Raw genomic sequence first — 20,268 nt, forward strand, 5'->3', positions numbered from 1 at the left:
TGACGTTTACGTTAATGATGGAAAGGGATAAGTATACACCGCAGGGCAAGAGTTATAGCTGGGGGAAGGGCAATTATGATGCCATTAGACGTGACTTGGGGGGGATAAGGTGGAGAAGTAGGCTGCAAGTGTTGGGCACACTGGATAAGTGGGGCTTGTTCAAGGATCAGCTACTGCGTGTTCTTGATAAGTATGTACCGGTCAGACAGGGAGGAAGGCGTCGAGCGAGGGAACCGTGGTTTACCAAGGAAGTGGAATCTCTTGTTAAGAGGAAGAAGGAGGCCTATGTGAAGATGAAGTGTGAAGTTTCGGTTGGGGCGATGGATAGTTACAAGGTAGCGAGGAAGGATCTAAAGAGAGAGCTAAGACGAGCAAGGAGGGGACATGAGAAGTATTTGGCAGGAAGGATCAAGGAAAACCCAAAAGCTTTCTATAGGTATGTCAGGAATAAGCGAATGACTAGGGAAAGAGTAGGACCAGTCAAGGACAGGGATGGGAAATTGTGTGTGGAGTCTGAAGAGATAGGCGAGATACTAAATGAATATTTTTCGTCAGTATTCACTCAGGAAAAAGATAATGTTGTGGAGGAGAATGCTGAGCCCCAGGCTAATAGAATAGATGGCATTGAGGTACGTAGGGAAGAGGTGTTGGCAATTCTGGACAGGCTGAAAATAGATAAGTCCCCGGGACCTGATGGGATTTATCCTAGGATTCTATGGGAGGCCAGGGAAGAGATTGCTGGACCTTTGGCTTTGATTTTTATGTCATCATTGGCTACAGGAATAGTGCCAGAGGACTGGAGGACAGCAAATGTGGTCCCTTTGTTCAAAAAGGGGAGCAGAGACAACCCCGGCAACTATAGGCCGGTGAGCCTTACGTCTGTAGTGGGTAAAGTCTTGGAGGGGATTATAAGAGACAAGATTTATAATCATCTAGATAGGAATAATATGATCAGGGATAGTCAGCATGGCTTTGTGAAGGGTAGGTCATGCCTCACAAACCTTATTGAGTTCTTTGAGAAGGTGACTGAACAGGTAGACGAGGGTAGAGCAGTTGATGTGGTGTATATGGATTTCAGCAAAGCGTTTGATAAGGTTCCCCACGGTAGGCTATTGCAAAAAATACGGAGGCTGGGGATTGAGGGTGATTTAGAGATGTGGATCAGAAATTGGCTAGCTGAAAGAAGACAGAGGGTGGTGGTTGATGGGAAATGTTCAGAATGGAGTACAGTCACAAGTGGAGTACCACAAGGATCTGTTCTGGGGCCGTTGCTGTTTGTCATTTTTATCAATGACCTAGAGGAAGGCGCAGAAGGGTGGGTGAGTAAATTTGCAGACGATACTAAAGTCGGTGGTGTTGTCTATAGTGTGGAAGGATGTAGCAGATTACAGAGGGATATAGATAAGCTGCAGAGCTGGGCCGAGAGGTGGCAAATGGAGTTTAATGTAGAGAAGTGTGAGGTGATTCACTTTGGAAGGAATAACAGGAATGCGGAATATTTGGCTAATGGTAAAGTTCTTGAAAGTGTGGATGAGCAGAGGGATCTAGGTGTCCATGTACATAGATCCCTGAAAGTTGCCACCCAGGTTGATAGGGTTGTGAAGAAGGCCTATGGAGTGTTGGCCTTTATTGGTAGAGGGATTGAGTTCCGGAGTCGGGAGGTCATGTTGCAGCTGTACAGAACTCTGGTACGGCCGCATTTGGAGTATTGCGTACAGTTCTGGTCACCGCATTATAGGAAGGACGTGGAGGCTTTGGAGCGGGTGCAGAGGAGATTTACCAGGATGTTGCCTGGTATGGAGGGAAAATCTTATGAGGAAAGGCTGATGGACTTGAGGTTGTTTTCGTTGGAGAGAAGAAGGTTAAGAGGAGACTTAATAGAGGCATACAAAATGATCAGGGGGTTGGATAGGGTGGACAGTGAGAGCCTTCTCCCGCGGATGGATATGGCTGGCACGAGGGGACATAACTTTAAACTGAGGGGTAATAGATATAGGACAGAGGTCAGAGGTAGGTTCTTTACGCAAAGAGTAGTGAGGCCGTGGAATGCCCTACCTGCTACAGTAGTGAACTCGCCAACATTGAGGGCATTTAAAAGTTTATTGGATAAACATATGGATGATAATGGCATAGTGTAGGTTAGATGGCTTTTGTTTCGGTGCAACATCGTGGGCCGAAGGGCCTGTACTGCGCTGTATTGTTCTATGTTCTATGTTCTATCTCCCTGAGAGAGAGAGGGGGGACTGAGAGACACCAGTCAGTGTACAAATATCTCCCTGAGAGAGAGAGGACTGAGAGACACCAGCCAGTCAGTGTACAGGTATCTCCCTGAGAGAGAGAGGGGGGGACTGAGAGACACCAGTCAGTGTACATATATCTCCCTGAGAGAGAGGGGACTGAGAGACACCAGTCGGTGTACAGATATCTCCCTGAGAGAGAGAGGGGACTGAGAGACACCAGTCAGTGTAGAGATATCTCCCTGAGAGAGAGGGGACTGAGAGACACCAGTCAGTGTAGAGATATCTCCCTGAGAGAGAGGGGACAGAGAGACACCAGTCAGTGTACAGATATCTCCCTGAGAGAGAGGGGACGGAGAGACACCAGTCAGTGTACAGATATCTCCCTGAGAGAGAGGGGACTGAGAGACACCAATCAGTGTACAGATATCTCCCTGAGAGAGAGAGGACTGAGAGACACCAATCAGTGTACAGATATCTCCCTGAGAGAGAGAGGGGGGAATGAGAGACACCAGTCAGTGTACAGATATCTCCCTGAGAGAGAGAGGGGACTGAGAGACACCAGTCAGTGTACAGATATCTCCCTGAGAGAGAGGGGACGGAGAGACACCAGTCAGTGTACAGATATCTCCCTGAGAGAGAGAGGGGACTGAGAGACACCAGTCAGTGTACAGATATCTCCCTGAGAGAGAGAGAGGGGACTGAGAGACACCAGTCAGTGTACAGATATCTCCCTGAGAGAGAGAGGACTGAGAGACACCAGTCAGTGTACAGATATCTCCCTGAGAGAGAGGGGACTGAGAGACACCAGTCAGTGTACAGATACCCCCCTGAGAGAGAGAGGGGACTGAGAGACACCAGTCAGTGTACAGATATCTCCCTGCGAGAGAGAGGGGACAGAGAGACACCAGTCAGTGTACAGATATCTCCCTGAGAGAGGGGACTGAGAGACACCAGTCAGTGTACAGATATCTCCCTGAGAGAGAGAGAGGGGACTGAGAGACACCAGTCAGTGTACAGATATCTCCCTGAGAGAGAGGGGGGACAGAGAGACACCAGTCAGTGTACAGATATCTCCCTGAGAGAGAGGGGGGACTGAGAGACACCAGTCAGTGTACAGATAGCTCCCTGAGAGAGAGGGGGGACTGAGAGACACCAGTCAGTGTACAGATGTCTCCCTGAGAGAGAGGGGGGACTGAGAGACACCAGTCAGTGTACAGATATCTCCCTGAGAGAGAGAGGGGACTGAGAGACACCAGTCAGTGTACAGATATCTCCCTGAGAGAGAGAGGGGACTGAGAGACACCAGTCAGTGTACAGATAGCTCCCTGAGAGAGAGGGGGGACTGAGAGACACCAGTCAGTGTACAGATATCTCCCTGAGAGAGAGGGGACTGAGAGACACCAGTCAGTGTACAGATATCTCCCTGAGAGAGAGAGGGGACTGAGAGACACTAGTCAGTGTACAGATATCTCCCTGAGAGAGAGAGGGGACTGAGAGACACCAGTCAGTGTACAGATATCTCCCTGAGAGAGAGGGGGGACTGAGGGACACCAGTCAGTGTACAGATATCTCCCTGAGAGAGAGAGAGGGGACTGAGAGACACCAGTCAGTGTACAGATATCTCCCTGAGAGAGAGAGAGGGGACTGAGAGACACCAGTCAGTGTACAGTTAACTCCCTGAGAGAGAGAGGGGTTCGGAGAGACACCAGTCAGTGTAGATATTTGATTGAAAAAGAGTGAGTCAAATTAATGATGAATATTGCTCATTTCTTTTGCAGAAAATAAAGACTTGATGCATGAAGCAGATGATATTGGTGAGTGAACGCGAGTTTGGTTTCTCGGGCGGAGGGTCTCAGTCTGTGACTTTGGGTTGGTGAGGCTCCCTCCTTCACCTCAGTGGGCGTCAGGATTGAAATTGGCCTCATTTGCTAACCAGGACTCATTGAATAAGAATAATGTGGTACTCGCCAGGTAGTCCAATAATGCATTGTCTGAAATGCTTTAACTTTGATATGTTAATGGGTCTTGTCATGATATCCATATTGACATCTGGTGCAATCACACACGCACAGTGGTGGACAGGTCGACGGACCAGTCGACGCACACGCAACATGACGTTTGTATATCGGAACACCCAACACCACAGGCCTGTCACCAACGCCGAATGGTGAGAAGGAATGAAATATTTACAACACAAACACACGGCCCTCACAGCCAATGTGAGTAATCACATGGCCCCTCACGGGCCTTCGTTTTACATGCGTGTCACTTCAGTCCCACTGGCAGATAAACGACCCGGACGGTATTCTGCGGAACGGTGAGTGGGCGATGGTCAACAAAATGGCCGCTTGGCCGCAATGGGGAACATGTGACTGGGTTGCTGTAGTCCCTCGTGCCAACCACCAGAGGGACAGTGAGTCTCTCCTCCTGGGCCTCTGGGGGCATCCGGTGGCCACCCCTTGTTACTGCGGCTCATTCGGATCCTGAGGCAAAATCACAGCGAGCCGGCGAAGTTCATAGAACATTACAGCACAGAACAGGCCCTTCGGCCCTCGATGTTGTGCCGAGCACCAGGCCTCATCTCGGGCCCACGTCAATGCACCTGCCTCCTTTGGCTGCTCTGTGTCCACAACAGGTAACCATGTGTCATCGGCAAGTGAATTAATTTCTCTCTTTCTCTGCCCCTTCAGTGAATTTCTATTCGTCCATATTTGGGATCCTCCAGTTGCTGTGCCTTTTCACCTCTCCCCTGATCGGCTACATCATGGACTGGCGCCTGACGGAGTGCGTGGACATGGAAGGGACCTCGGTCAGGTGAGAGGGGAGGCAGAGGAACAGGAGGAGGCCCCATTCAGCCCCTTCTCCAGCCCGTTACACAGGAACAGGAGGAGGCCCCATTCAGCCCCTTCTCTAGCCCGTTACACAGGAACAGGAGGAGGCCCCATTCAGCCCCTTCTCCAGCCTGTTACACAGGAACAGGAGGAGGCCCCATTCAGCCCCTTCTCCAGCCTGTTACACAGGAACAGGAGGAGGCCCCATTCAGCCCCTTCTCCAGCCCGTTACACAGGAACAGGAGGAGGCCCCATTCAGCCCCTTACACAGGAACAGGAGACCCCATTCAGCCCCTTCTCCAGCCTGTTACACAGGAACAGGAGGAGGCCCCATTCAGCCCCTTCTCCAGCCCGTTACACAGGAACAGGAGGAGGCCCCATTCAGCCCCTTCTCCAGCCTGTTACACAGGAACAGGAGGAGGCCCCATTCAGCCCCTTCTCCAGCCCGTTACACAGGAACAGGAGGAGGCCCCATTCAGCCCCTTCTCCAGCCTGTTACACAGGAACAGGAGGAGGCCCCATTCAGCCCCTTCTCCAGCCTGTTACACAGGAACAGGAGCAGGCCCCATTCAGCCCCTTCTCCAGCCTGTTACACAGGAGCAGGCCCCATTCAGCCACTTCTCCAGCCTGTTACACAGGAACAGGAGGAGGCCCCATTCAGCCCCTTCTCCAGCCTGTTACACAGGAACAGGAGGAGGCCCCATTCAGCCCCTTCTCCAGCCTGTTACACAGGAACAGGAGGAGGCCCCATTCAGCCCCTTCTCCAGCCTGTTACACAGGAACAGAAGGAGGCCGCATTCAGCCCCTTCTCCAGCCCGTTACACAGGAACAGGAGGAGGCCCCATTCAGCCACTTCTCCAGCCCGTTACACAGTAACAGGAGGAGGCCCCATTCAGCCCCTTCTCCAGCCTGTTACACAGGAACAGGAGGGGGCCCCATTCAGCCCCTTCTCCAGCCTGTTACACAGGAACAGGAGGAGGCCCCATTCAGCCCCTTCTCCAGCCTGTTACAAGGAACAGGAGGAGGCCCCATTCAGCCCCTTCTCCAGCCTGTTACACAGGAACAGGAGGGGGCCCCATTCAGACGCTTCTCCAGCCCATTACACAGGAACAGGTGGAGGCCCCATTCAGCCCCTTCTCCAGCCTGTGACACAGGAACTGGAGGAGGCTCCATTCAGCCCCTTCTCCATCTCAGTAGAGATACAGTCAGTAACACAGAGTGCTGGGGGAGAAGGGTTACCTAGTGACAGTGTGAGGGAGCTGGATTAACATCAATAGAGATACAGTCAGTAACGCAGGGTGCTGGGGGGAGAGGGGTTACTGAGTGACAGTGTGAGGGAGCTGGGGGAGAGGGGTTACTGAGTGACAGTGTGAGGGAGCTGGGGGAGAGGGGTTACTGAGTGACAGTGTGAGGGAGATGGGGGAGAGGGGTTCCTGAGTGACAGTGTGAGGGAGCTGGATTAACATCAGTAGAGATGCAGTCAGTAACACAGGGTGCTGGGGGAGAGGGGTTACTGAGTGTCAGTGTGAGGGAGCTGGGGGAGAGGGTTACTGAGTGACAGTGTGAGGGAGCTGGATTAACATCAGTAGAGATACAGTCAGTAACACAGGGTGCTGGGGGAGAGGGATTACTGCGTGTCAGTGTGAGGGAGCTGGGGGAGAGGGGTTACTGAGTGTCAGTGTGAGGGAGCTGGGGGAGAGGGTTACTGAGTGACAGTGTGAGGGAGCTGGATTAACATCAGTAGAGATACAGTCAGTAACACAGGGTGCTGGGGGAGAGGGGTTACTGAGTGTCAGTGTGAGGGAGCTGGGGGAGAGGGGTTACTGAGTGACAGTGTGAGGGAGCTGGATTAACATCAGTAGAGATACAGTCAGTAACACAGGGTGCTGGGGAGAGGGGTTACTGAGTGTCAGTGTGAGGGTGCTGGGGGAGAGGGGTTACTGAGTGACAGTGTGAGGGAGTTGGGGGAGAGGGGTTACTGAGTGACAGTGTGAGGGAGCTGGGGGAGAGGGGTTACTGAGTGTCAGTGTGAGGGTGCTGGGGGAGAGGGGTTACTGAGTGACAGTGTGAGGGAGCTGGGGGGAGAGGGGTTACTGAGTGTCAGTGTGAGGGAGCTGGGGGAGAGGGGTTACTGAGTGATTGTGTGAGGGAGCTGGGGGAGAGGGGTTACTGAGTGACAGTGTGAGGGAGCTGGATTAACATCAGTAGGGATACAGTCAGTAACACAGGGTGCTGGGGGATAGGGGTTACTGAGTGACAGTGTGAGGGAGCTGGGGGAGAGGGGTTACTGAGTGACAGTGTGAGGGAGCTGGATTAACATCAGTAGGGATACAGTCAGTAACACAGGGTGCTGGGGAGAGGGGTTACTGAGTGACAGTGTGAGGGAGCTGGGGGAAAGGGGTTACTGAGTGTCAGTGTGAGGGAGCTGGATTAACATCAGTAGAGATACAGTCAGTAACACAGGGTGCTGGGGGAGAGGGGTTACTGAGTGACAGTGTGAGGGAGCTGGATTAACATCAGTAGAGATACAGTCAGTAACACAAGGTGCTGGGGGAGAGGGGTTACTGAGTGACAGTGTGAGGGAGCTGGATTAACATCAGTAGAGATACAGTCAGTAACACAGGGAGCTGGGGGAGAGGGGTTACTGAGTGACAGTGTGAGGGAGCTGGGGGAGAGGGGTTACTGAGTGACAGTGTGAGGGAGCTGGATTAACATCAGTAGAGATACAGTCAGTAACACAGGGAGCTGGGGGAGAGGGGTTACTGAGTGACAGTGTGAGGGAGCTGGGGGAGAGGGGTGACTGAGTTTCAGTGTGAGGGAGCTGGGGGAGAGGGGTTACTGAGTGTCAGTGTGAGGGAGCTGGATTAACATCAGTAGAGATACAGTCAGTAACACAGGGTGCTGGGGAGAGGGGTTACTGAGTGTCAGTGTGAGGGAGCTGGATTAACATCAGTAGAGATACACTCAGGACCACAGGGTGCTGGGGGAGAGGGGTTACTGAGTGTCAGTGTGAGGGAGCTGGATTAACATCAGTAAAGATACAGTCAGTAACACAGGGTGCTGGGGGAGAGGGGTTACTGAGTGTCAGTGTGTGGGAGCTGGGGGAGAGGGGTTACTGAGTGTCAGTGTGAGGGAGCTGGGGGAGAGGGGTTACTGAGTGACAATGTGAGGGAGCTGGATTAACATCAGTAGAGATACAGTCAGTAACACTGGGTGCTGGGGGAGAGGGGTTACTGAGTGACAGTGTGAGGGAGCTGGGGGAGAGGGGTTACTGAGTGACAATGTGAGGGAGCTGGATTAACATCAGTAAAGATACAGTCAGTAACACAGGGTGCTGGGGGAGAGGGGTTACTGAGTGTCAGTGTGAGGGAGCTGGGGGAGAGGGGTTACTGAGTGACAGTGTGAGGGAGCTGGGGGAGAGGGGTTACTGAGTGTCAGTGTGAGGGTGCTGGGGGAGAGGGGTTACTGAGTGACAGTGTGAGGGAGCTGGGGGAGAGGGGTTACTGAGTGACAGTGTGAGGGTGCTGGGGGAGAGGGGTTACTGAGTGACTGTGTGAGGGAGCTGGGGGAGAGGGGTTACTGAGTGACAGTGTGAGGGAGCTGGGGGAGAGGGTTACTGAGTGACAATGTGAGGGAGCTGGATTAACATCAGTAGAGATACAGTCAGTAACACAGGGAGCTGGGGGAGAGGGTTACTGAGTGACAGTGTGAGGGAGCTGGATTAACATCAGTACAGATACAGTCAGTAACACAAGGTGCTGGGGGAGAGCGGTTACTTAGTGACAGTGTGAGGGAGCTGGATTAACATCAGTAGAGATACAGTCAGTAACACAGGGAGCTGGGGGAGAGGGGTTACTGAGTGACAGTGTGAGGGAGCTGGGGGAGAGGGGTTACTGAGTGTCAGTGTGAGGGAGCTGGATTAACATCAGTAGAGATACAGTCAGTAACACAGGGTGCTGGGGAGAGGGGTTACTGAGTGTCAGTGTGAGGGAGCTGGATTAACATCAGTAGAGATACACTCAGTAACACAGGGTGCTGGGAGAGAGGGGTTACTGAGTGACAGTGTGAGGGAGCTGGGGGAGAGGGGTTACTGAGTGACAGTGTGAGGGAGCTGGGGGAGAGGGTTACTGAGTGTCAGTGTGAGGGAGCTGGATTAACATCAGTAGAGATACAGTCAGTAACACAGGGTGCTGGGGGAGAGGGGTTACTGAGTGACAGTGTGAGGGAGCTGGATTAACATCAGTAGGGATACAGTCACTAACACAGGGTGCTGGGGGAGAGGGGTTACTGCGTGACAGTGTGAGGGTGCTGGGGGAGAGGGGTTACTGAGTGTCAGTGTGAGAGAGCTGGGGGAGAGGGGTTACTGAGTGACAGTGTGAGGGAGCTGGGGGAGAGGGGTTACTGAGTGACAGTGTGAGGGAGCTGGATTAACATCAGTAGAGATACAGTCAGTAACACAGGGTGCTGCGGGAGGGGGTTACTGAGTGACAGTGTGAGGGAGCTGGATTAACATCAGTAGGGATACAGTCAGTAACACAGGGTGCTGGGGGAGAGGGGTTACTGAGTGACAGTGTGAGGGAGCTGGATTAACATCAGTACAGATACAGTCAGTAACGCAGGGCGTTGGTGAGAGGGGTTATTGAGTGACAGTGTGAGGGAGCTGGATTAACATCAGTAGAGATACAGTCAGTAACACAGGGTGCTGGGGAGAGGGGTTACTGAGTGACAGTGTGAGGGAGCTGGGGGAGAGGGGTTACTGAGTGACAGTGTGAGGGAGCTGGATTAACATCAGTACAGATACAGTCAGTAACACAGGATGCTGGGAGAGAGTGGTTACTGAGTGTCAGTGTGAGGGAGCTGGGGGAGAGAGGTTACTGAGTGACAGTGTGAGGGAGCTGGGGGAGAGGGGTTACTGAGTGACAGTGTGAGGGAGCTGGGGGAGAGGGGTTACTGAGTGACTGTGTGAGGGAGCTGGGGGAGAGGGGTTACTGAGTGACAGTGTGAGGGAGCTGGGGGAGAGGGGTTACTGAGTGACAGTGTGAGGGAGCTGGGGTAGAGGGGTTACTGAGTGACAGTGTGAGGGAGCTGGGGGAGAGGGGTTACTGAGTGACAGTGTGAGGGAGCTGGGGAAGAGGGGTTACTGAGTGACAGTGTGAGGGAGCTGGGGGAGAGGGGTTACTGAGTGACAGTGTGAGGGAGCTGGGGGAGAGGGTTACTGAGTGACAATGTGAGGGAGCTGGATTAACATCAGTAGAGATACAGTCAGTAACAAAGGGTGCTGGGGGAGAGGGGTTACTGAGTGACAGTGTGAGGGAGCTGGATTAACATCAGTAGAGATACAGTCAGTGACACAGGGTGCTGGGGGAGAGGGGTTACTGAGTGACAGTGTGAGGGAGCTGGATTAACATCAGTACAGATACAGTCAGTAACGCAGGGCGTTGGTGAGAGGGGTTATTGAGTGACAGTGTGAGGGAGCTGGATTAACATCAGTAGAGATACAGTCAGTAACACAGGGTGCTGGGGAGAGGGGTTACTGAGTGACAGTGTGAGGGAGCTGGGGGAGAGGGGTTACCGAGTGACAGTGTGAGGGAGCTGGATTAACATCAGTACAGATACAGTCAGTAACACAGGATGCTGGGAGAGAGTGGTTACTGAGTGTCAGTGTGAGGGAGCTGGGGGAGAGAGGTTACTGAGTGACAGTGTGAGGGAGCTGGGGGAGAGGGGTTACTGAGTGACAGTGTGAGGGAGCTGGGGGAGAGGGGTTACTGAGTGACTGTGTGAGGGAGCTGGGGGAGAGGGGTTACTGAGTGACAGTGTGAGGGAGCTGGGGGAGAGGGGTTACTGAGTGACAGTGTGAGGGAGCTGGGGTAGAGGGGTTACTGAGTGACAGTGTGAGGGAGCTGGGGGAGAGGGGTTACTGAGTGACAGTGTGAGGGAGCTGGGGGAGAGGGGTTACTGAGTGACAGTGTGAGGGAGCTGGGGGAGAGGGGTTACTGAGTGACAGTGTGAGGGAGCTGGGGGAGAGGGTTACTGAGTGACAATGTGAGGGAGCTGATTTAACATCAGTAGAGATACAGTCAGTAACAAAGGGTGCTGGGGGAGAGGGGTTACTGAGTGACAGTGTGAGGGAGCTGGATTAACATCAGTAGAGATACAGTCAGTGACACAGGGTGCTGGGGGAGAGGGGTTACTGAGTGACAGTGTGAGGGAGCTGGATTAACATCAGTAGAGATACAGTCAGTAACACAGGGCGTTGGTGAGAGGGGTTATTGAGTGACAGTGTGAGGGAGCTGGATTAACATCAGTAGAGATACAGTCAGTAACACAGGGTGCTGGGGAGAGGGGTTACTGAGTGACAGTGTGAGGGAGCTGGGGGAGAGGGGTTACTGAGTGTCAGTGTGAGGGTGCTGGCGGAGAGGGGTTACTGAGTGTCAGTGTGAGGGTGCTGGGGGAGAGGGGTTACTGAGTGACAGTGTGAGGGAGCTGGGGGAGAGGGTTACTGAGTGACAGTGTGAGGGAGCTGGATTAACATCAGTACAGATACAGTCAGTAACACAGGGAGCTGGGGGAGAGGGATTACTGAGTGACAGTGTGAGGGAGCTGGGGGACAGGGGTTACTGAGTGTCAGTGTGAGGGTGCTGGCGGAAGTCGGGTTACTGAGTGACAGTGTGAGGGAGCTGGGGGAGAGGGTTACTGAGTGACAGTGTGAGGGAGCTGGATTAACATCAGTACAGATACAGTCAGTAACACAGGGTGCTGGGGAGAGGGGTTACTGAGTGACAGTGTGAGGGTGCTGGGGGAGAGGTGTTACTGAGTGTCAGTGTGAGGGAGCTGGGGGAGAGGGGTTACTGAGTGACAGTGTGAGGGAGCTGGATTAACATCAGTAGAGATACAGTCAGTAACACAGGGTGCTGGGGGAGAGGGGTTACTGAGTGACAGTGTGAGGGAGCTGGTTTAACATCCGTAGAGATACAGTCAGTAACACAGGGTGCTGGGGGAGAGGGTTACTGAGTGTCAGTGTGAGGGAGCTGGGGGAGAGGGGTTACTGAGTGACAGTGTGAGGGAGCTGGGGGAGAGGGGTTACTGAGTGACAGTGTGAGGGAGCTGGATTAACATCAGTAGAGATACAGTCAGTAACACAGGGTGCTGGGGGAGAGGGGTTACTGAGTGACAGTGTGAGAGAGCTGGGGGAGAGGGGTTACTGAGTGTCAGTGTGAGGGAGCTGGGGGAGAGGGTTACTGAGTGACAGTGTGAGGGAGCTGGATTAACATCAGTAGAGATACAGTCAGTAACACAGGGTGCTGGGGGAGAGGGATTACTGCGTGTCAGTGTGAGGGAGCTGGGGGAGAGGGGTTACTGAGTGTCAGTGTGAGGGAGCTGGGGGAGAGGGTTACTGAGTGACAGTGTGAGGGAGCTGGATTAACATCAGTAGAGATACAGTCAGTAACACAGGGTGCTGGGGAGAGGGGTTACTGAGTGTCAGTGTGAGGGTGCGGGGGGAGAGGGGTTACTGAGTGACAGTGTGAGGGAGCTGGGGGAGAGGGTTACTGAGTGACAGTGTGAGGGAGCTGGATTAACATCAGTACAGATACAGTCAGTAACACAGGGAGCTGTGGGAGAGGGGTTACTGAGTGACAGTGTGAGGGAGCTGGGGGAGAGGGGTTACTGAGTGTCAGTGTGAGGGTGCTGGCGGAGAGGGGTTACTGAGTGACAGTGTGAGGGAGCTGGGGGAGAGGGTTACTGAGTGACAGTGTGAGGGAGCTGGATTAACATCAGTACAGATACAGTCAGTAACACAGGGTGCTGGGGAGAGGGGTTACTGAGTGTCAGTGTGAGGGTGCTGGCGGAGAGGGGTTACTGAGTGACAGTGTGATGGAGCTGGGGGAGAGGGTTACTGAGTGACAGTGTGAGGGAGCTGGATTAACATCAGTACAGATACAGTCAGTAACACAGGGTGCTGGGGAGAGGGGTTACTGAGTGACAGTGCGAGGGAGCTGGGGGAGAGGGGTTACTGAGTGACAGTGTGAGGCAGCTTGGGGAGAGGGGTTACTGAGTGACAGTGCGAGGGAGCTGGGGGAGAGGGGTTACTGAGTGTCATTGTGAGGGAGCTGGTTTAACATCCGTAGAGATACAGTCAGTAACACAGGGTGCTGGGGGAGAGGGTTACTGAGTGTCAGTGTGAGGGAGCTGGGGGAGAGGGGTTACTGAGTGACAGTGTGAGGGAGCTGGGGGAGAGGGGTTACTGAGTGACAGTGTGAGGGAGCTGGATTAACATCAGTAGAGATACAGTCAGTAACACAGGGTGCTGGGGGAGAGGGGTTACTGAGTGACAGTGCGAGGGAGCTGGGGGAGAGGGGTTACTGAGTGTCAGTGTGAGGGAGCTGGGGGAGAGGGTTACTGAGTGACAGTGTGAGGGAGCTGGATTAACATCAGTAGAGATACAGTCAGTAACACAGGGTGCTGGGGGAGAGGGATTACTGCGTGTCAGTGTGAGGGAGCTGGGGGAGAGTGGTTACTGAGTGTCAGTGTGAGGGAGCTGGGGGAGAGGGTTACTGAGTGACAGTGTGAGGGAGCTAGATTAACATCAGTAGAGATACAGTCAGTAACACAGGGTGCTGGGGAGAGGGGTTACTGAGTGTCAGTGTGAGGGTGCTGGGGGAGAGGGGTTACTGAGTGACAGTGTGAGGGAGTTGGGGGAGAGGGGTTACTGAGTGACAGTGTGAGGGAGCTGGGGGAGAGGGGTTACTGAGTGTCAGTGTGAGGGTGCTGGGGGAGAGGGGTTACTGAGTGACAGTGTGAGAGAGCTGGGGGAGAGGGGTTACTGAGTGTCAGTGTGAGGGAGCTGGGGGAGAGGGGTTACTGAGTGATTGTGTGAGGGAGCTGGGGGAGAGGGGTTACTGAGTGACAGTGTGAGGGAGCTGGATTAACATCAGTAGGGATACAGTCAGTAACACAGGGTGCTGGGTGATAGGGGTTACTGAGTGACAGTGTGAGGGAGCTGGGGGAGAGGGGTTACTGAGTGACAGTGTGAGGGAGCTGGATTAACATCAGTACAGATACAGTCAGTAACACAGGATGCTGGGAGAGAGTGGTTACTGAGTGTCAGTGTGAGGGAGCTGGGGGAGAGAGGTTACTGAGTGACAGTGTGAGTGAGCTGGGGGAGAGGGGTTACTGAGTGACAGTGTGAGGGAGCTGGGGGAGAGGGGTTACTGAGTGACTGTGTGAGGGAGCTGGGGGAGAGGGGTTACTGAGTGACAGTGTGAGGGAGCTGGGGGAGAGGGGTTACTGAGTGACAGTGTGAGGGAGCTGGGGTAGAGGGGTTACTGAGTGACAGTGTGAGGGAGCTGGGGGAGAGGGGTTACTGAGTGACAGTGTGAGGGAGCTGGGGGAGAGGGGTTACTGAGTGACAGTGTGAGGGAGCTGGGGGAGAGGGGTTACTGAGTGACAGTGTGAGGGAGCTGGGGGAGAGGGTTACTGAGTGACAATGTGAGGGAGCTGGATTAACATCAGTAGAGATACAGTCAGTAACAAAGGGTGCTGGGGGAGAGGGGTTACTGAGTGACAGTGTGAGGGAGCTGGATTAACATCAGTAGAGATACAGTCAGTGACACAGGGTGCTGGGGGAGAGGGGTTACTGAGTGACAGTGTGAGGGAGCTGGATTAACATCAGTACAGATACAGTCAGAAACGCAGGGCGTTGGTGAGAGGGGTTATTGAGTGACAGTGTGAGGGAGCTGGATTAACATCAGTAGAGATACAGTCAGTAACACAGGGTGCTGGGGAGAGGGGTTACTGAGTGACAGTGTGAGGGAGCTGGGGGAGAGGGGTTACCGAGTGACAGTGTGAGGGAGCTGGATTAACATCAGTACAGATACAGTCAGTAACACAGGATGCTGGGAGAGAGTGGTTACTGAGTGTCAGTGTGAGGGAGCTGGGGGAGAGAGGTTACTGAGTGACAGTGTGAGGGAGCTGGGGGAGAGGGGTTACTGAGTGACAGTGTGAGGGAGCTGGGGGAGAGGGGTTTCTGAGTGACTGTGTGAGGGAGCTGGGGAGAGGGGTTACTGAGTGACAGTGTGAGGGAGCTGGGGGAGAGGGGTTACTGAGTGACAGTGTGAGGGAGCTGGGGTAGAGGGGTTACTGAGTGACAGTGTGAGGGAGCTGGGGAGAGGGGTTACTGAGTGACAGTGTGAGGGAGCTGGGGGAGAGGGGTTACTGAGTGACAGTGTGAGGGAGCTGGGGGAGAGGGGTTACTGAGTGACAGTGTGAGGGAGCTGGGGGAGAGGGTTACTGAGTGACAATGTGAGGGAGCTGGATTAACATCAGTAGAGATACAGTCAGTAACAAAGGGTGCTGGGGGAGAGGGGTTACTGAGTGACAGTGTGAGGGAGCTGGATTAACATCAGTAGAGATACAGTCAGTGACACAGGGTGCTGGGGGAGAGGGGTTACTGAGTGACAGTGTGAGGGAGCTGGATTAACATCAGTAGAGATACAGTCAGTAACACAGGGCGTTGGTGAGAGGGGTTATTGAGTGACAGTGTGAGGGAGCTGGATTAACATCAGTAGAGATACAGTCAGTAACACAGGGTGCTGGGGAGAGGGGTTACTGAGTGACAGTGTGAGGGAGCTGGGGGAGAGGGGTTACTGAGTGTCAGTGTGAGGGTGCTGGCGGAGAGGGGTTACTGAGTGTCAGTGTGAGGGTGCTGGGGGAGAGGGGTTACTGAGTGACAGTGTGAGGGAGCTGGGGGAGAGGGTTACTGAGTGACAGTGTGAGGGAGCTGGATTAACATCAGTACAGATACAGTCAGTAACACAGGGAGCTGGGGGAGAGGGATTACTGAGTGACAGTGTGAGGGAGCTGGGGGACAGGGGTTACTGAGTGTCAGTGTGAGGGTGCTGGCGGAAGTCGGGTTACTGAGTGACAGTGTGAGGGAGCTGGGGGAGAGGGTTACTGAGTGACAGTGTGAGGGAGCTGGATTAACATCAGTACAGATACAGTCAGTAACACAGGGTGCTGGGGAGAGGGGTTACTGAGTGACAGTGTGAGGGTGCTGGGGGAGAGGTGTTACTGAGTGTCAGTGTGAGGGAGCTGGGGGAGAGGGGTTACTGAGTGACAGTGTGAGGGAGCTGGATTAACATCAGTAGAGATACAGTCAGTAACACAGGGTGCTGGGGGAGAGGGGTTACTGAGTGACAGTGTGAGGGAGCTGGTTTAACATCCGTAGAGATACAGTCAGTAACACAGGGTGCTGGGGGAGAGGGTTACTGAGTGTCAGTGTGAGGGAGCTGGGGGAGAGGGGTTACTGAGTGACAGTGTGAGGGAGCTGGGGGAGAGGGGTTACTGAGTGACAGTGTGAGGGAGCTGGATTAACATCAGTAGAGATACAGTCAGTAACACAGGGTGCTGGGGGAGAGGGGTTACTGAGTGACAGTGTGAGAGAGCTGGGGGAGAGGGGTTACTGAGTGTCAGTGTGAGGGAGCTGGGGGAGAGGGTTACTGAGTGACAGTGTGAGGGAGCTGGATTAACATCAGTAGAGATACAGTCAGTAACACAGGGTGCTGGGGGAGAGGGATTACTGCGTGTCAGTGTGAGGGAGCTGGGGGAGAGGGGTTACTGAGTGTCAGTGTGAGGGAGCTGGGGGAGAGGGTTACTGAGTGACAGTGTGAGGGAGCTGGATTAACATCAGTAGAGATACAGTCAGTAACACAGGGTGCTGGGGAGAGGGGTTACTGAGTGTCAGTGTGAGGGTGCGGGGGGAGAGGGGTTACTGAGTGACAGTGTGAGGGAGCTGGGGGAGAGGGTTACTGAGTGACAGTGTGAGGGAGCTGGATTAACATCAGTACAGATACAGTCAGTAACACAGGGAGCTGTGGGAGAGGGGTTACTGAGTGACAGTGTGAGGGAGCTGGGGGAGAGGGGTTACTGAGTGTCAGTGTGAGGGTGCTGGCGGAGAGGGGTTACTGAGTGACAGTGTGAGGGAGCTGGGGGAGAGGGTTACTGAGTGACAGTGTGAGGGAGCTGGATTAACATCAGTACAGATACAGTCAGTAACACAGGGTGCTGGGGAGAGGGGTTACTGAGTGTCAGTGTGAGGGTGCTGGCGGAGAGGGGTTACTGAGTGACAGTGTGAGGGAGCTGGGGGAGAGGGTTACTGAGTGACAGTGTGAGGGAGCTGGATTAACATCAGTACAGATACAGTCAGTAACACAGGGTGCTGGGGAGAGGGGTTACTGAGTGACAGTGCGAGGGAGCTGGGGGAGAGGGGTTACTGAGTGACAGTGTGAGGCAGCTTGGGGAGAGGGGTTACTGAGTGACAGTGCGAGGGAGCTGGGGGAGAGGGGTTACTGAGTGTCATTGTGAGGGAGCTGGTTTAACATCCGTAGAGATACAGTCAGTAACACAGGGTGCTGGGGGAGAGGGTTACTGAGTGTCAGTGTGAGGGAGCTGGGGGAGAGGGGTTACTGAGTGACAGTGTGAGGGAGCTGGGGGAGAGGGGTTACTGAGTGACAGTGTGAGGGAGCTGGATTAACATCAGTAGAGATACAGTCAGTAACACAGGGTGCTGGGGGAGAGGGGTTACTGAGTGACAGTGCGAGGGAGCTGGGGGAGAGGGGTTACTGAGTGTCAGTGTGAGGGAGCTGGGGGAGAGGGTTACTGAGTGACAGTGTGAGGGAGCTGGATTAACATCAGTAGAGATACAGTCAGTAACACAGGGTGCTGGGGGAGAGGGATTACTGCGTGTCAGTGTGAGGGAGCTGGGGGAGAGGGGTTACTGAGTGTCAGTGTGAGGGAGCTGGGGGAGAGGGTTACTGAGTGACAGTGTGAGGGAGCTGGATTAACATCAGTAGAGATACAGTCAGTAACACAGGGTGCTGGGGAGAGGGGTTACTGAGTGTCAGTGTGAGGGTGCTGGGGGAGAGGGGTTACTGAGTGACAGTGTGAGGGAGTTGGGGGAGAGGGGTTACTGAGTGACAGTGTGAGGGAGCTGGGGGAGAGGGGTTACTGAGTGTCAGTGTGAGGGTGCTGGGGGAGAGGGGTTACTGAGTGACAGTGTGAGAGAGCTGGGGGAGAGGGGTTACTGAGTGTCAGTGTGAGGGAGCTGGGGGAGAGGGGTTACTGAGTGATTGTGTGAGGGAGCTGGGGGAGAGGGGTTACTGAGTGACAGTGTGAGGGAGCTGGATTAACATCAGTAGGGATACAGTCAGTAACACAGGGTGCTGGGGGATAGGGGTTACTGAGTGACAGTGTGAGGGAGCTGGGGGAGAGGGGTTACTGAGTGACAGTGTGAGGGAGCTGGATTAACATCAGTAGGGATACAGTCAGTAACACAGGGTGCTGGGGAGAGGGGTTACTGAGTGACAGTGTGAGGGAGCTGGGGGAAAGGGGTTACTGAGTGTCAGTGTGAGGGAGCTGGATTAACATCAGTAGAGATACAGTCAGCAACACAGGGTGCTGGGGGAGAGGGGTTACTGAGTGACAGTGTGAGGGAGCTGGATTAACATCAGTACAGATACAGTCAGTAACACAGGGAGCTGGGGGAGAGGGGTTACTGAGTGACAGTGTGAGGGAGCTGGGGGAGAGGGGTTACTGAGTGACAGTGTGAGGGAGCTGGATTAACATCAGTAGAGATACAGTCAGTAACACAAGGTGCTGGGGGAGAGGGGTTACTGAGTGACAGTGTGAGAGAGCTGGATTAACATCAGTAGAGATACAGTCAGTAACACAGGGTGCTGGGGAGAGGGGTTACTGAGTGACAGTGTGAGGGAGCTGGGGGAGAGGGGTTACTGAGTGACAGTGTGAGGGAGCTGGATTAACATCAGTAGAGATACAGTCAGTAACACAAGTTGCTGGGGGAGAGGGGTTACTGAGTGACAGTGTGAGGGAGCTGGATTAACATCAGTAGAGATACAGTCAGTAACACAGGGAGCTGGGGGAGAGGGGTTACTGAGTGACAGTGTGAGGTAGCTGGGGGAGAGGGGTTACTGAGTGTCAGTGTGAAGGAGCTGGATTAACATCAGTAGAGATACAGTCAGTAACACAGGGTGCTGGGGAGAGGGGTTACTGAGTGTCAGTGTGAGGGTGCTGGGGGTGAGGGGTTACTGAGTGTCAGTGTGAGGGAGCTGGATTAACATCAGTAGAGATACAGTCAGTAACACAGGGTGCTGGGGGAGAGGGGTTACTGAGTGACAGTGTGAGGGTGCTGGGGGAGAGGGGTTACTGAGTGTCAGTGTGAGGGAGCTGGGGGATAGGGGTTGCTCTGTGTCAGTGTGAGGGAGCTGGATTAACATCAGTAGAGATACAGTCAGTAACACAGGGTGCTGGGGGAGAGGGGTTACTGAGTGTCAGTGTGAGGGAGCTGGGGCAGAGGGGTTACTGAGTGACAGTGTGAGGGAGCTGGATTAACATCAGTAGAGATACAGTCAGTAACACAGGGTGCTGGGGGAGAGGGGTTACTGAGTGACAGTGTGGGGGAGCTGGGGGAGAGGGGTTACTGAGTGACAGTGTGAGGGAGCTGGGGGAGAGGGTTACTGAGTGACAGTGTGAGGGAGCTGGGGGAGAGGGGTTACTGAGTGACAGTGTGAGGGAGCTGGGGCAGAGGGGTTACTGAGTGACAGTGTGAGGGAGCTGGATTAACATCAGTAGAGATACAGTCAGTAACACAGGGTGCTGGGGAGAGGGGTTACTGAGTGTCAGTGTGAGGGAGCTGGATTAACATCAGTAGAGATACAGTCAGTAACACAGGGTGCTGGGGGAGAGGGGTTACTGAGTGTCAGTGTGAGGGAGCTGGGGCAGAGGGGTTACTGAGTGACAGTGTGAGGGAGCTGGATTAACATCAGTAGAGATACAGTCAGTAACACAGGGTGCTGGGGGAGAGGGGTTACTGAGTGTCAGTGTGAGGGAGCTGGATTAACATCAGTAGAGATACAGTCAGTAACACAGGGTGCTGGGGGAGAGGGGTTACTGAGTGTCAGTGTGAGGGAGCTGGGGGAGAGGGGTTACTGAGTGTCAGTGTGAGGGTGCTGGGGGAGAGGGGTTACTGAGTGACAGTGTGAGAGTGCTGGGGGAGAGGGGTTACTGAGTGACTGTGTGAGGGAGCTGGGGGAGAGGGGTTACTGAGTGACAGTGTGAGGGAGCTGGGGGAGAGGGTTACGGAGTGACAATGTGAGGGAGCTGGATTAACATCAGTACAGATACAG

General features: G+C 53.9%; 1 protein-coding gene across 3 annotated transcripts in view; it reads left to right on the forward strand.

Moving 5' to 3' along the window:
• slc43a1b (solute carrier family 43 member 1b) overlaps nucleotides 1-20,268 on the forward strand; it is a 193,366-nt gene that overhangs the window by 110,131 nt on the left and 62,967 nt on the right. For all 3 annotated transcript variants that reach the window (XM_072498042.1, XM_072498043.1, XM_072498044.1), the window contains exons 10-11: nucleotides 4,019-4,054; nucleotides 4,931-5,054. In XM_072498042.1, the coding sequence (XP_072354143.1) occupies nucleotides 4,019-4,054; nucleotides 4,931-5,054 (160 nt within the window). The remainder of the gene's footprint in view (nucleotides 1-4,018; nucleotides 4,055-4,930; nucleotides 5,055-20,268) is intronic.

Source organism: Scyliorhinus torazame, chromosome 4, assembly GCF_047496885.1.
Source record: "Scyliorhinus torazame isolate Kashiwa2021f chromosome 4, sScyTor2.1, whole genome shotgun sequence".
Taxonomy (NCBI): domain Eukaryota; kingdom Metazoa; phylum Chordata; class Chondrichthyes; order Carcharhiniformes; family Scyliorhinidae; genus Scyliorhinus; species Scyliorhinus torazame.